The 15,419-nt window shown below is 45.8% G+C and overlaps 1 protein-coding gene and 1 pseudogene across 3 annotated transcripts; one reads left to right on the forward strand and one right to left on the reverse strand.

Annotated features, from left to right (window-relative positions):
• Positions 1-680: 680 nt before the first annotated feature.
• LOC308354991 (translation machinery-associated protein 7-like) lies at positions 681-871 on the forward strand (annotated as a pseudogene). The gene has a single exon. The product of its transcript is annotated as a translation machinery-associated protein 7-like (transcript).
• A 2,800-nt stretch (positions 872-3,671) lies between these two features.
• Positions 3,672-15,358, reverse strand: NOLC1 (nucleolar and coiled-body phosphoprotein 1). Of its 2 annotated transcripts, none has more exons than XM_080822580.1 (13): positions 15,152-15,358; positions 11,599-11,654; positions 11,349-11,491; positions 11,115-11,245; positions 8,925-9,090; positions 6,642-6,769; positions 6,377-6,515; positions 5,968-6,096; positions 5,662-5,772; positions 4,930-5,574; positions 4,638-4,744; positions 4,320-4,412; positions 3,672-4,170 (listed from the first exon to the last, which is right to left on the reverse strand). In XM_080822580.1, exons 1-13 carry the CDS (start codon positions 15,269-15,271, stop codon positions 4,012-4,014), a joined length of 2,127 nt encoding a protein of 708 aa, XP_080678706.1. In that variant the 5' UTR covers positions 15,272-15,358; the 3' UTR covers positions 3,672-4,011. The 2 variants fall into 2 exon arrangements, with proteins under 2 accessions (XP_080678706.1, XP_080678707.1); XM_080822581.1 differs by having other exon boundaries at positions 11,349-11,488; positions 15,152-15,316.
• Between the last annotated feature and the right edge of the window lie 61 nt (positions 15,359-15,419).

Consider the following 15,419-nt stretch of genomic DNA (forward strand, 5'->3'; position numbering starts at 1 on the left):
AGGACCCTGGGATCATGACCTGAGCAGAAGGCAGAGGCTTAACCCACTGAGCCACCCAGGCGCCCCCCCCCAATTTTTTTTTTAAAGATTTTATTTATTTGACACAGAGAAAGCACAAGTAGGCAGAGAGGCAGGCGGGGGGGCGGGGGGAGCAGGCTCCCCGCTGAGCAGAGCCCGACGTGGGGCTTGATCCCAGGACCCCGAGATCATGACCTGAGCCGAAGGCAGAAGCTCAACCCACTGAGCCACCCAGGTGCCCCCCCAAAAAATATTTTTTAAAGAGAGAGACTGGGATGCCTGGGTGGCTTAGCAGGTTAAGCCTCTGCCTTCAGCTCAGGCTCAGGTGGTGATCTCAGGGTCCTGGGATCCAGCCCTGCATCTCTGCTCAGCAGGGAGCCTGCTTCCCTTCCTCTCTGCCTACTTGTGATCTGTCAAATAAGTAAAATCTTAAAAAAAAAAAAAAAAAAAAGACGACGACTCAGCACTTTCATTTATCCAAATGATCCAAATGTTGGGGAAGAAGGCAAAGCACTTTCCATAAACTGTTACTGGAACTACAAATTAGTACAATGGCTTTGGAGGGCAATAATAATTAAAATGTTAAACATACATATCCTTTGACCCAACAATCACTGTTAGAGTATTTCCTAGAAAAATATCCTCACAGGACAGCAGCTGCCATGTCTGGCCACAAGAGTGGCAAGAAACTCCTGAAACAGCCCATGAAGCAGGCCAAGGAGATGGGACGAGGAAGGTAAGACATTCAAGCAGAAACAGAAAGAACAGAAGAAACTCGAGGAGCTTAAAGCAAAGGCCAGGGGGAACACCTCCTCCCACCACAGGTGGAATTAAGAAACGGGAGAAAAGATAAGCGGTTCCTTGTGCCTGAGTCAATGATGATCCTTAACTCCATTCCTGTTTAAACATCTGGCTTTCCTATCATACCATCTGTTGCTATCTACAGCTAGAATGAGGTTTTAGAACCTGTTGTACAATTAAGAATAAACTCTTAGAAAAAAATTTTTTTTTAAAAATCCACAGATACTCGGTTCCATGTACAAGAACATTTGCTATGCAGGGCACCAGACTGTTTCAGTCTGAGGAGTGTGTGACTCTTGATCTCGGGGTTATGAGTTTGAGTCCCACTGGGGGTAATTTACTTTAAAAAACAAAACAAAACAAAAAAACAACAACACAACAGAAAAACGAATACCCACTGTGGCTCTATTTGTAGTAGCAAAATACTGAAAAAAAAAACAAACATCCACCAATGTTACTGGCTTGCATAACTTACTACTGCTTCCTACTACAATGGAGTACCATGCAGCCATTAAAAATGAGCTACTGTGTTATAAAATGAGCTCCAAAGTTATGAAACACTGCATATAGCAAGCTACCCCATTTGTGTAAGGAAAAAGATGAGTGGAAGCATGTAACAGTACCTTCAACAAAACTATGAAGACACAGAATCAAGTCCCAGGAAACAGCTAAGATGGAAATTTAATTTTCATTTTATTGTATCAGATTTTTTAAGTATATCTGAAAACGAAAGCATGAGAATAATGAAAAAATACCAATTCTTTTTTCTTTTTTAAGATTTATTTATTTTAGAGATAGAGCACACCCACAAGCAGGGAAAGAGCAAAAGGGAGAGAGAATCTCCAGCACACTGTGAGAGCGGAGCCAATGCAGGGCTCAATCCCACGACCCACGACCAAGAGTCAGACACTCAACCAATCAAGCCACCAAGGCGCCCCAATTATTTTCAAACACTCTTAGTTTAGTGGCTTTCAACCTTAGCTGCTCATATTAGAATCACTCAGAAGATTAAAAAAAAATCCTTACACCCTGGCCCCACCAGAGAGCACCAGGGTCTGACACACTCAAGCTGGTCTGGGATGGGCCCTTGGGTTTCAGTATTTTTTAAGTTTCCAAGATGATTCTAATTTTCAGCCAGTGTTGCAAAATCACTGACTTAGACCAGGAATTAGTAAGTTTTCCGTAGAGGGCTAGTTAGCAAATACTGTAGACTCAGTGAGCCACATAAAGTCAGCCACATATTCTTTCAAGCACTTTTAAAATGTAAAAAACCAAGCCCCATGTTGGGTGTGGTGCCTACTTAAAAACAAATAAATAAATTAAAATGTAAAAACCATTCTTAGCATCAAAGCATTACAAAAACAAGCTGCGGACCGGACTTGCCCATAGGCCATTCTGCCAACCCCAGTTTTAGACTATGCACGATCTGGACTATGGCCTGGGACAAGGCACCATGACACAAGATATGACCACGAAAAGCCAGAAAACTGCTGTCAAGAAAGTTCTTCAGTGAACTCACAGGTCTCACTCCAGCCCTCTAACTGGCATCCAAGTTGTTCTGGTTTAAATAGGTGAGAGGGCTTTGGACTCACAATAAAAAACTCCCAAGACACATTATACACCAGCCAGTTTATTATTTTGTAGTAAGAAGGATAACTCTTACCATGGAGACTGATGTACCTATGTCAGCATGAAAGCTGCATATCCTTCCTAGAGGCAGTTACATGGAAAACCAACTTACTATCAAGTTACCTGGCAAGTATGGAATCGGAACAAGGGGAGGCTAATCTTAAAACCTACACCTCCCTCGTACATGAAGCTAGGGCACATTTTCCCACCACAGAAACAGCCCCAGCCTCCAGTTTGCTGTTGCCTCCTCCCTCCACATCTTGCTCTGGCCAAGCACTGTCATCTCCTACAGCTTTAGGATCACTGCCTTGGCCTCAGAGTCGTATTTCTGCTCACTTTTTTTTTTTTTTTTTTTTTTTTTTTTTACTGTTACCTCCACTGTTACTGACAGTTAAGGTTCTGAAAGGGGCACTTCAGATGCTCCCATGTTCCAACTACAAACAACAATCTTGTTGGGATGCTCTCCCAACCCCACCAAGTTTTACCACCTAATATGCTTCATGAAGGTTCTTCCCATTTCCGTTAGCACATACACAGGTTACCTATAAATTTGCCTAATGTAATCTAATTCCTACTGAGGATTGAGGTTTTTAGTTACAGTTTTTATTCTTCCATTTTCTTGATCAGTGATTTCCAATCACATAAGAGTTAATGAAGCTAATTTTGTGTCACCACTTTTACTAAAACAGAAATACCAAGTGATATGTACTTTTCAGATTAATGTTATTTTGTTCTCTAAAATGTAAAAAACAAGGAAATGCAGTGTTTAAATTAGTACTACTAAGGGTCATCAAAAAAAGTCTCTGAACAATAGAAAAGTTTATGCTTTCAAATTAAAAAACTAAACATATACTGCAAACATTAAATGTTAATATTACAGAAAACAAGATATTTAGACTAACCCCACAGCATTCACACTACACCAGAATTTTAACTGTAACAAAAAGGGATTTTATCCCCAAAAGTAGTTACGTCCATGCTCGCTGAAAACATCAGTCTTAAACCCCATGAAAGAGGATGAACTACACAGTGCATGCTTAGCAAACATATACATTAACCATTCTTAACTGCCCCTTCCCAAAGCTGTGAGGGGTAGGACGGATGAATGTGAACAAATGACAGAATTCTCCAATTATAAAAACTCATAATGTAACCTTTACTACATCTTGGGCAATAGCTAAGATTTTATCTGTGGGTACCCACCTGTGAAATCACAACAAAAATCAATAGGAAATGATTTAATATAAAATATACAAATTTCTCAGCATGAGGACTTCCACAGAACCGGGAGAAGGGAATGACAACTAAAATTTTTCTTTTTCTTAAAAAAGAACACTCCCCTTATTATGTCCTTGCTACTCAACACTCAAGAACAAATCTGTACAAAACTACAAACACAGAAAAGGGCCAGAGAGGATGTTACAATGCAAAGTCTTCGGACCTCTTCTAAACTGCTGTCCTCGCCAAGCCCCTTCCTTAATAGAGCTGAGGGTTTCCCAGGTCCATTGGGGAAAGTAAGTGGCATTGGATCATCACCCCTGCTTCAGCACACATGGCCCCAGGTCACTCGCTGTCAAACTTAATGGAATTGACCTGGACAGAGATGGAGCCTCCCCGGTAGCTGCCCCGCTTCTTCTTGGTTTTCTCGTGCCGGAACGATTTGCCTTTGGTGAACTTCAGAACCTGATTGGCGCGTTCCCCCCAGTCTCCAGCTGCACCCCGCTGGTAAGCAGAGAGGAGTGGTTAATACACAGAAGGACAACACCAAGGCCCTGTTACTTTCTTCTCCCTGCTCAAGGCAACATGAACCAAAAACCTGCCCTCTCTTCCACCCAGCCCCCTTAAGAACAGCAAACACGCTCTCCCCTCACCTTGGCATCAAAGGAATTGTCTGCCACTCGAGCATCTACCTCAATTTCCTCCTCCCTGATCCTTCGGAAAGGGGATGATGCCCTTTTTTCTCCCTGGAGAAGAATGAAGAAAGAAATAAATTAAAGACAGTGGCCATTTAACAGAAAAGCCCTCCTTAGCTACACATGTTCGAGAGTGCCAGGCCATGCAGAGAGTTGTCAAGATCTCACGACCCTGAGGGGAAATCAAGAGTTGGAGGCCTTAACCAAGTGAGCCACCCAGGTGCCCCTTTCTACTCTTTAAAGGCTGGCTCCCGGCAAGAAAACAATATAACTTACTTTCTTCCTTTTTGGAAATGTATTGGGAGTCTGGGGCTTTATCTTCTTGGCTTGAGGAGTCTCTGCCTCTTTGGCAGCCTCATTCTGCTTCCGCTTCTTTCCTGAACCTACAAAACAAAAAGCCACACTCAGGAGACCAGTTTCCTATTCCTCCTCCCACGTTCCCACACCGAGGGCATAAAACTGGAAGCCTAACTGTGGGCCTCCTCCTCTCCCTACCCCATCCCCCAAGTGTATATCCCACCCATACTTGGGGGGACAAACCAAGGAGACGGATTCTTTGGATATAGACCTGGCTTAGAAACTGCTACTGCTGCCTTTTTCTTTTCTTCTTCTTCCTCGTGGCTATCCCTGTCTGCTTTTCCATTCTGCGTAGTCACTGCAGAAGTCCCATTGGTCTTGAGGGCTTGTGGCCTTACACTGCCCTTGCCCTTAGGCTTCTCCTTCTCTTCTTCCTCACTGGAATCATCAGAGGAAGAACTGCTGCTGCTCTCGGCCTTTGCTTGCTTTGTGGAAACAGCTTTGGAAGAGGCTACAACTCCTGCTGCTTTCTGTGGCTTCTTTTTAACTGGGGATTTTGACATCTTTTCTTCCTTCTCTTCCTCACTGCTAGAACTATCTGAATCAGAGCTGCTGTCCCCACCACCCTGGGGGGCCTGTTTGGTAGGCAAAGATGGAGCTGCTTTGGCCGCTGCCTTGGACTTGGGGGTGACCACAGTTGTCTTCATCTTTTCCTCTTCACTAGAACTGCTCTCCTCCTCGCTGGAGCTGCTATCAGCCTTTCTGGTGAGAGGCTTCTGGCCACTACCTACAGGTTGCTTGGGAGCTGCGGCTGGTTTAGCTGCAGGTTGCTTGGGAGTGGCAACCGGCCTACTTGGTAGATTCTTGGTGGTACCGGCTGATCTGGAAGGAGCTTCATCCTCAGAACTGTCAGAGTCTAGACAGAGAGCAAAGAATAAATAGAAATCAGACTGAAGAGAGCCCCTGGAGCTCCCACCACCCTGAGGGCCTCCATATACCTCACCTGAGCTGTCTGAAGAGCTCTCTGGCGCTTTCTTTGCTGTAACTGGTTTAGTGTTTGCTTTAGAGATGACTGCCTTAGCTGGAGGTTTCTTTTCTTCCTCAGAACTTGAATCTGGAGAGAACCCATGGCATTAGGCTGGGACCAGAGTCCCAAGCCAACCAAAAGCAACAAAAAGGAGGCTGCAAAGACCCACACAGAAACTTAAGCCCTGTCTTGCTTCAGTGAAAAACAAAAGGCATAGAGGCATTTTTGTCTTTTATATTCCTCATCTACTCCCCAGGCCCATTCTTCACAGAGGGGACTCACCAGACTCATCGCTGCTGTCCTCACTGCTCTCCACAGGCTGCTTCTTCTCTGCAGCTTTCTTGGGAGCCTGGGTTCCCAGGGACTTCTTGGATGGGGCAGCAGAAGGTGGGGGGACTGAACTATAGGGACCTGTTTAAAAAAAAGAAAAAAAAAACACAAAACTATAGGGACTTGCTTCCCCCTGCTTATGCACACGTGCACATGCTCTCTCTCTGTGAAATAAGTAAATAAAATCTTTAAAAAAAGGAAAGACAAGTGTTGTGGTGGGGCTCCACGCTTAGCAGGGAGTCCACTTGGGATTCTCTGCCTTTCCCTCTGCCCCTCCCCCCCACCCCTACCTTGTGCACATGCTCGCTTGTGCTCTCTAAAAAAAAACAAATAAATAACTTTAAGGGAAAAAAAACCTCACCTGGTTTTTTCTTCATGGGTTTTTTCTGCTCTTCCTCCTCCTCCTCACTGGAAGAGTCCTCACTGCTGGAACTCTTCTGGGTAGGGGCAGCCGTTGCTTTCACTGGAGCTTTGGCCACGACTTGCTTTTTAGGTATAGTCTGCGTCGTATGGAAAAATTAGTTACCACAGGAGAAAGTTGGTCCAACTAATCTTGCCAGGAAATGGAGACACCCTCACTCCCCCACCCCCCCCACCCGTCCCCTGGTAGAAGTTATGGCCCAAACCGTCTTAGGTATGGCTGCCGCCGCTGCTGCCTCCTCCTCCTCATCGCTGCTGCTGCTGCTGCTGCTGCTGCTCTTCTTACTGGCCACTTTCCCATTGGTTAGTTTAGGTGCCACGCGAGCTGGCGTACCTAAGAAGGAAAAAAAAATTGGGTAAGAAATACCAAGGCCTTAATGGACCCTGGAAACCTGTTAGCTTAGAGCTTAGGAGTCTATCAATTCTCTTGCCTTCATTTTACTTTTTTAAAAAATTTTATTTGTTTATTTGACAGAGAGATAGCTAGAGAGGGAACACAAGCAGAGGGAGTGGGAGAGAGAGAGAAGCAGGCTTCCTGCTGAGCAGGGAGCCCGATGTGGGGCTCAATCACAGGACCTTAGGGATCATGACCTGAGCCAAAAGCAGACACTTAACTGAGCCACCCAGGCACCCTAATTCTCTTGCCTTTAGAGTAGGCATGAGGGAAACTGCCACGGATGACTATCAAAGGATGACCTCCTGACCAATTTCAAACACGAGACTATCTTTAATAAATGATATGATGTGGTGGCTCCTGGGTGGGTCAGTCCATTAAGCATTTGACTCTTCATTTCAGCTCGGGTCATGATCTCAGGGTCACAGTATCAAGGCCTGCAACAGGCTCTGGGCTCAGAGGGGGGTCTGTTTGTCCCTCTCACTCTGCTCCTCCCCCAGCTCATGTGTAAACATTCTCTCTCTCTCTCAAATAAATAAAATCGTAAAAAAGAAAAAAAATGTAAACAATTCAAATGTACTCTATGAAATCTTTTACTCCGACTTCATTCAGAGAAGCTCCTATAAATCATAATCTGTCATCACAAGAATACTACAAGAAAGACTTTAAATTCTTACAGGTCCTACAGAGTAAATGCATAGGAGAGATGATGACAATGAAAAATACAAAACATAGATGTACAAGTGCTCATAACAAAATGGCATTTATAGGAATGTAAATCATCTATGAACAAGAATGGCAAATGGATACTTTTTTTAAGACTTACTTTATTTGTTTGACAGACAGAGATCACAAGTAGTCAGAGAGGTAGGCAGAGAGAGAGGGGAAAGCAGGCTTCCTGCCAAGCAGAGAGTCCGATGCAGGGCTTGATCTCAGGACCCTAGGACCATGACCTGAGCCGAAGGCAGAGGCTTCAGCTCCCCAGTGCCCCGGGATACCCTTTATTTTAAAGATTTATTTATTTTAGGGGGCACTTAGATGGCTCAGATCTTAAGCATCTACTTCTGGCTCAGGTCATGATCCCAGCATCCTGGGATCGAGCCCCACATCAGGCTCCCTGCTCAGTGGGGAGCCTGCTTCTTCCTCCCCTGTTCTTGCTTTCTCTCGCTGTCTCTCTCCCTCAAATAAATAAAATCTTTAAGAGAAAATAAGTTAAAAAAAATAATAAAGATTAACTTATTTGAGGGAGAAAAAGCATGCAAGACTGGGAGCACAGGGAGAGGGAAAGAGAGATTTCTTAAACAGACTCTGCTGAGTGGAGCCCAACATGGGGCTCAATCCCATGTCCCTGGGATCAGGACCCAAGCTGAAATCAAGAGTTGGACACCCAACCGACTGAGCCACCCAGGTGCCTCTGGATACCATTTTTTAAAACACATTTTTTGGGGCACCTGGGTGGCTCAGAAGGTTAAGCCTCTGCCTTTGGCTCAGGTCATGATCTCGGGGTCCTAGGATCAAGACACGCATGGGCCTCTCTGCTCAGCAGGGAGCCTGCTTCCCCCCTCTCTTTGCCTGCCTCTGCCTACTTGTGAGCTCTCTCTGTCAAATAAATTTTTTTTTAAAAAGCAAAGATTTAAAACGAAAAACAAAAAAACTACATTTTTCCTCACTGCAGACTGTTTCTCTAGCTACTAATCCCTAATTATGAAATGTTCCACTTATTAATAAAAAGCCTCTTTAAGAAAAAAAAAGACACTAAGCAGTATTTCTAATTCAACAACAGTGCCATTTCACCCCTATGCTAAATGAGCAATTTTTTTCTTTCTGAGAGAGAGCAGGCGAGCGTGGGCACAAGCATGCACACATGGGATGGGGAATGGCGAAAGGAGAGGGAGAGAAAGAATCTTAGGCAGGCTCCATGCCTAGCGTGAAGCACAACGTGGGGCTCAATCACAGGACCCTGAGATCATGACCTGAGCTGAAGGCAGAAGCTCAACTGACTGAGCCATCCAGGTGCCCCTGAATGAGCAATTTTAATACTAGTCCCCAGAGCAAACTAGTCCCCAGCCTGGCCTCTTGGGAATGGAAAGAGTACCTGGTTTGGCTGAGGCTTTAGTCTGAGTTTTAGCTGCCACAGGTGTTGTCTTTGGCTTCTGGTTCTTTGGTGACTCATCTTCTGAGCTTGAGTCTGAATCAGAATCAGAGCTCTTGGCCTTCTTAGGAGGAGCTTTGACTGCCTTGGGTTGGGACTTAACTCCCTTCTGTGAGGAAACACACAATGAAGAGAATCAGCAAGAGGTTCTGGGTACCCAAAGGGCATCCTAAGGTGGAAACCATCCTAGACTACTTTTATTCTTTAGGAGCTAATGGATCAGTAAGAGCAAATAAATGCTGAGCAAGACAACATCTGAGGGCACCTGGATGAATTAGTTGGTACAGTATGCATCTCTTGATCTTGGAGTCATGAGTTCAAGCACCATGTGTGACACAGAGTGTACTGAAAAAAGACAGTATCTGAAAAGGGCACCAAATTCTTCATGGGAAACAAAAATATTGGGGCACCTGCCTGGCTCCGTGGGTAGAGCATGCAACTTGATCTTGGGGTCATGAGTTTGAGTCCCACACTGGGAACAGAGATTACTTAAAAATAATTTAAAAATCTCAAGAAAAAGGGAAGGACGGACGGATGGACAGATGGATGGATGGAAGGAAGGAAAGAAGGTGGAAAGGGAGTCAGGGAGGAAAAGGGACTCCTGGGTGGCTCAGTCAGTTAGGCGTCTATCTTCAACTCAGGCCATGATATCAGGGTCCTGGGATGGAGCCCCACATCTGGCTCCCTGCTCAGTGGAGAGTCTGCTTCTCCCCCTGCCCCCGGCCCTCCCTTATGTGTGCACATGTGCATGCTCTCTCTCTCAGTAAATAAAATCTTTCTAAAAAAAGGAAAGAAGGGACGCCAGTATGGCTCAGTTCTTAAGCGTCTGCCTTTGGCTCGGGTCCTGATCCCAGGGCCCCAGGATCAAGCCCCGCATCGGGCTCCCTGATCAGTGGGAAGCCTGCTTTCCCTCTCCCAGTCCCACTGCTTGTATTCCCTCTCAATGTGTCTCTGTCATATAAATTTTAAAAAACCTTAACAAGGGGCGCCTGGGTGGCTCAGTGGGTTAAAGCCGCTGCCTTCAGCTCAGGTCATGATCCCAGCATCCTGGGATCGAGCCCCGCATCGGGCTCTGCTGCTCAGCAGGGAGCCTGCTTCCTCCCTTCTTTCTCTGCCTGCCTCTCTGCCTACTTGTGATCTGTCAAATAAATAAAGTAAAAAAATCTTTAAAAATAAATAAATAAATAAAAATAAAAAACCTTAACAAAAAAAAAAAAGAAAAGAAAGAAAGAAAGAATAAGAGATAAAGAAAAACTCAACCCTGTCCTTGCCATTCCCTGCTTAAGAGTTCCCAATACCTGTCTACAAAACATACTCTTATTTACTCTTGGGATCTTAGACAGTGTCCCAGAAAAAATGAATGCCACCTTGGAAACAGAATGGCTTCCCCTAGATTCAGAGTGCAACTTCACCCTCACATACCCTTTCCAAGCTTCATTCTTCTATTTTCTCCGCCATGGTCACCTGTTATATATTTTACATATTTATGTATTTAAAGATTCATTTTATGGGGCGCCTGGGTAGCTCAGTGGGTTAAGCCTTTGCCTTCAGCTCAGGTCATGATCTCGAGGTCCTGGGACTGAGCCCCACATCGGGCCCTCTGCTTGGCAGGGAACCTGCTTCCCCCTGCCCTGCCTACTTGTGATCTTCTCTCTCTGTCAAATAAATAAATAAAATCCTTTAAAAATAAATAAATAAATAAAAATTCATTTTATTATAAAGACAGAGGGGGCATGCACACTCACACACGCTTGGGAGTGGGGGGAGGGGCAGAGGGCGAGGGAGGCAGAGTAGCAGAACCCCTGCTGAGCAGAGAGCCCAATCGGGGCTTGATCCCAGGATCCTGGGATCATGACCTGAGCCGAAACCAAGAGTAGGAGGCTTAACCGACTGGGCCACCCAGGCGCCCCTTATTTATTTACCTTTTAAGTAATCTCTACATCCAACATGGGACTCAAACATGTAACTCCGAAATCAAGAGTCCCATGCTCTACTGACTAAGCCAGCCAGGCACCCCCGTAGTCACCTGTTATACACCCACTGGCATCCCTTGGTTCCAAGCTATAAGCCAGGACTCTAGGTTTCTTCTTTCTAATCCCTTCAACAACCTCTTTCCTTCCCAAAGGTGCAAACCTGAACAGGCTTTTTCTTCTTGTCATCTTCCTCCTCATCATCACTGGATTCCTCACTGCTGCTGCTCTCTGATGCTTTGGCTGCAGCCTTTCCAGGATGCCGAAGCAAATTGGCCCGCTTGGCAGGTACAGCTGAACAGAACCACAAACCCCAGTGAGAATCAGCCACGTGGTATAGGCAGGCTACAAATACCTTTCTGGGAACCACTAACACCAATTCCTTGTCCAGCCTTACCAGCTTTCTTAGCTGGAGGTCCTTGGGGTTCTTCCTCCTCACTACTGTCCTCACTGCTATCACTGGATGAAGTCTTCTTCTTAGCCTTCTTACTCACTGGTCCATTTGCCTGTACCTTCCGCTTCGGGGCCTTGGCGGACCTGCTGAGGTAGATGAGGCTAACTTTTGGGGGATCAGGATCTTCCCACATCAAGGAACACAGCCCAACTCCTTGGGGGAAAACCAGTCACAGTGATACAGGAGGACTTACTTGAGCCAGAAGCTGTAGATGTCTAAGAGAGAAGAGGCATTGGCATCCTGTTGGGTCTATAGGAGAAAAAAAGAACTCAGTTAGAAAATTTTATCCTGGTTGTTCTAGCAGGAAATCAGATTTTATTCTCTCTTTAAAAGTGACCTGCTTTGGGATGCCTGGGTGGCTCAGTTGGTTGAGCCGCTGCCTTCGGCTCGGGTCATGATCCCGGGGTCCTGGGATCGAGTCCCACATCGGGCTCCTAGCTCAGCGGGGAGCCGGCTTCTCTCGCTGCCTCTGCCTGCCTCTCTGCCTGCTTGTGTGTACTCTCTCTTTGACAAATAAATAAATAAAATCTTTAAAAAAAAAAAAAAAGTGACCTGCTTTGGGGTGTCTGGTGGCTCAGTCAGTTAAGTATCTGCCTTCAGCTCACATCATGATCTCAGGTCCTGGGATGGGGCCCCGCATCAGGCTCCCTGCCTAGCAGGGAGTCTGCTTCTCCCTCTACCCTCTGCTCACACTCGCTTACTCTCCTCCTCTCTCAAATAAATAAACAAAATCTTTTTTTTTTTTTTAATTTGTTAGAGAGAGAGCGAGCGAGCACAGGCAGACAGAGTGGCAGGCAGAGGCAGAGGGAGAAGGAGGCTCCCTGCTGAGCAAGGAGCCCGACGTGGGACTCGATCCCAGGACCCTGGGATCATGACCTGAGCCGAAGGCAGCCGCTTAACCAACTGAGCCACCCAGGTGTCCCAATAAACAAAATCTTAAAAAAAAAAAAGTGACCTCTTCTATACTTGCTGTATTTGGTGTAAATGTTATATCTTTCTAAGACTTCTCTTACTTGCACAAAATAAGAGGAAAAAAAAAAACAGGGCGCCTGGGTGGCTCAGTGGGTTAAAGCCTCTGCCTTCAGCTCAGGTCATGATCCCAGGATCCTGGGATCGAGCCCCGAATCGGGTTCTCTGCTCAGCAGGGAGCCTAATTCTTCCTCCCTCTCTCTCTGCCTGCCTCTCTCCGGACTTGTGATTTCTATCTGTCAAATAAATAAAAAGAATAAAATAAAATAAAAAAGAGGAAAAAAACCCTATTTATGTACTTTCCAATTTTTGACATCAAAAACTTGGGATACTCACGGTTTCTGTCACCATCTATCCCCAGTGAATCCTATTTATGAAAGCCTTTAAAAAAATGTGCTCTCCCAGGATACTGGGTGACTCAGTCGGTTAAGTGTCTACCTTCGGCTCAGCTCATAATCCTGGGGTCCTGGGATCCAGTCCAGTGACAGTCTCCCTGCTCAGCGGGGAGTCTACATCTCTCTCTCTGCCCCTGCCTCCCTTGTGCTCATACGTGCGCAATCTCTCTCTCAAATAAAAATAAAATCTTTTAATGTGCTTTCCCTTTAAGCTAGCAATGCATTCATTTGTCTAGGAATTCATCCTTACCCATGAAACAAAAACACTAACAGAAGAGAGCGTTTCCTGCAATATGGTTTATAATACCAAATCATTGGAAACCAGCCTCCAAAACTGGTTAAAAAGCTAAGTTATAGGGGCACCTGGGTGGCTCAGTGGGTTAAAGCCTCTGCCTTTGGCTCAGGTCATGATCCCAGGGTCCTGGGATCGAGCCCCGCTTCAGAGCCTGCTTCCCTTCCTCTCTGTCTGCCTGCCTCTCTGCCTATTTGTGATCTCTGTCAAATAGATAAATTCTTTAAAAAAAAAAAAAAAAAGCTAAGTTATATACTCAGTACAAAAATTACTTTCAGCTATTAATTACACTGATAAAAGACTGTAAGTTGAAACCAAAAGAAAATGAAAACATTGCAGTGCCATCAAGAGTACAGGCTCAGAGTTACATGTGTATAAATGTGAAATTCACCTCTGCCTCTGTGTGACCCTGAGCAAATAACTTAATCTTTTCAAGACTGTTTATTTCTCTATAACATGGAGATAATACTGTACATCTTATTAAGTTGTTGAGAGAATTAGGGATAATGCATATAAAGGACTTAGCATCTGGAAACACCATCTGGCCTTCAGTAAGCTTTGCAGAAAGATTAGTATTTGTTATATAAAAAAATCCTGGGGCACCTGGGTGGCTCAGTGGGTTAAAGCCTCTGCCTTCAGCTCAGGTCATGATCCCAGGGTCCTGGGATCGAGCCCGGCATTGGGCTCTCTGCTCAGCAGGAAGTCTGCTTCCCTTCTCTCTCTGCCTACTTGTGATCTCTGTCAAATAAATAAAATCTTAAAAAAAAAAAAAATCCTGATTCTGAAAAAGACCCAATTCCATCCAGCCCATTGTGAAAATACTTTCTGCAGCCTCCCTAATGGTCAATTAAAAAACAGTTCCCATATGAAAGCAGTTGTAGGAGATCACAAGGCAGGCTGTCCCAGCTTAAGGTAGCCCTTTCTGAAGCTGATTTGATCCTGTCTTTGCGCAGCCTGATTCTGCCACAAAGAATAAATTTAACTTCTGAGTCAAAGGCTAAGAAGACTGTCAAAGACTACACTCTACCCTCTTTCAAAATGCTTTCCCATGCATCAGGATTTTTTTTTTAATTAAAGATTTTATCTATTCATTTGACAGAGAGAGAGCAAGCACAAGCAGGGGGAGTGGCAGAGAGAGAAGCAGGTCCATGTGGGGCTTGATCCCAGAACCCTGAGATCATGACCTGACGCTTAACTGACTAAGCCACCCAGGCGACCCATGATTGCTTTTCTTGCGGGAGATTCCAACCCTTTCACATCCCTGGTCCATTTTTTACATATGTTTGGACCATCCTATATTACCATAACTATGTATTACCATAACTATGATAACAGCTTTCACTCACTGATGCTTCCTGAGCACCAGACACTGGGATTGCCACTTCATATTTATCACGTTACTGAAATTCGCAAAAATATTATAAAATGGATGATGGCATCTCTGTAGGAATAGAAACAAACTCAGAGAGGTTCAGCAAGCTGTTCAGGTTACACATCTTAAGAAGCAAGAGAGCCTAGTCCCAAATCTAGATGTGTTTGATTCCAGAAGTCAAAGATCCAAGCCCACTGCCTGGTAGGGCTGTGATGCTCAATTCTGCTTTGGTATACCTCTACTCTCACTTTCTTCTTTACTAACGAAAATCCCATCCCCCATTTCTAAAGCAATTTCATCTTTGAGTCCCGGGTAAATTCGACTGAGTTCTGGTCAAGTCACGTTTTGCATCAACCAACGTAAAACCCAAGAAGGAACCAAGAGCCTCCAATGCCTCCGATGGGACACCACGCTTCCTCCAGCTCGCCGCACTCCGCCAACCACGTGACCTGGGCCACGAGGAACCCACGCTGCCGTCGCTGCACAGCTCAACAGAAAAAGGCAACAAGACTCAACGCTACCTAGTGAGACCTCGTGGGGGACAAGTTGCCGAGACTCCAGGCTCCCGGGTCACCGCCGAGAGCTCGGCACAAAGGCCCCGCAGATACTGACTGGATTGGAGGACCCTAGAGACCTCGGTACCCGGAAACCTAACCCTGTGAGGGCCCGAAGTCCTGTGGTCCTCCCACCCCTGCCCCTGTCCCAAGCCCGCACTCACAGCGCCTGTTGCCTTGGCAAATTTATTGGCCACCTCCGAGAGCTGGTTATCGCGCAGAAAGCCGAGCACGAGGGGATACAGGTCGCTGGGAACCACGCGGCGCAAGCTGGCGTCCGCCATCCTCCGGGCAACACGCGTCACTACCGTTGCCGACGCTCACGACTCAGGAACTCGGGAACCCGGACGGATGGGGGCGGACCCACTGTGACGTCATCACGCGGCGCCGGCGTACAGCGGAAGGGGCGGGCATACTCCGCAGGGCAGTCCC

The sequence above is a fragment of the Martes martes genome (assembly GCF_963455335.1).
Source record: "Martes martes genome assembly, chromosome: 14".
Taxonomy (NCBI): Eukaryota; Metazoa; Chordata; class Mammalia; order Carnivora; family Mustelidae; genus Martes; species Martes martes.

Bases quoted from the DNA above. Each gene is read 5' to 3' on its own strand.
- NOLC1 (XM_080822580.1), bottom strand. From the start codon at position 15,271: ATGGCGGACGCCAGCTTGCGCCGCGTGGTTCCCAGCGACCTGTATCCC. The intron at 9,091-11,114 runs GTTTGCACCTTT...GTTTCCTCACAG, and splicing joins AGAAGAAAAAGCCTGTTCAG to AAGGGAGTTAAGTCCCAACC. The intron at 4,745-4,929 runs GTCTATATCCAA...TTTGTTTTGTAG, and splicing joins AGTAGCAGTTTCTAAGCCAG to GTTCAGGAAAGAAGCGGAAG.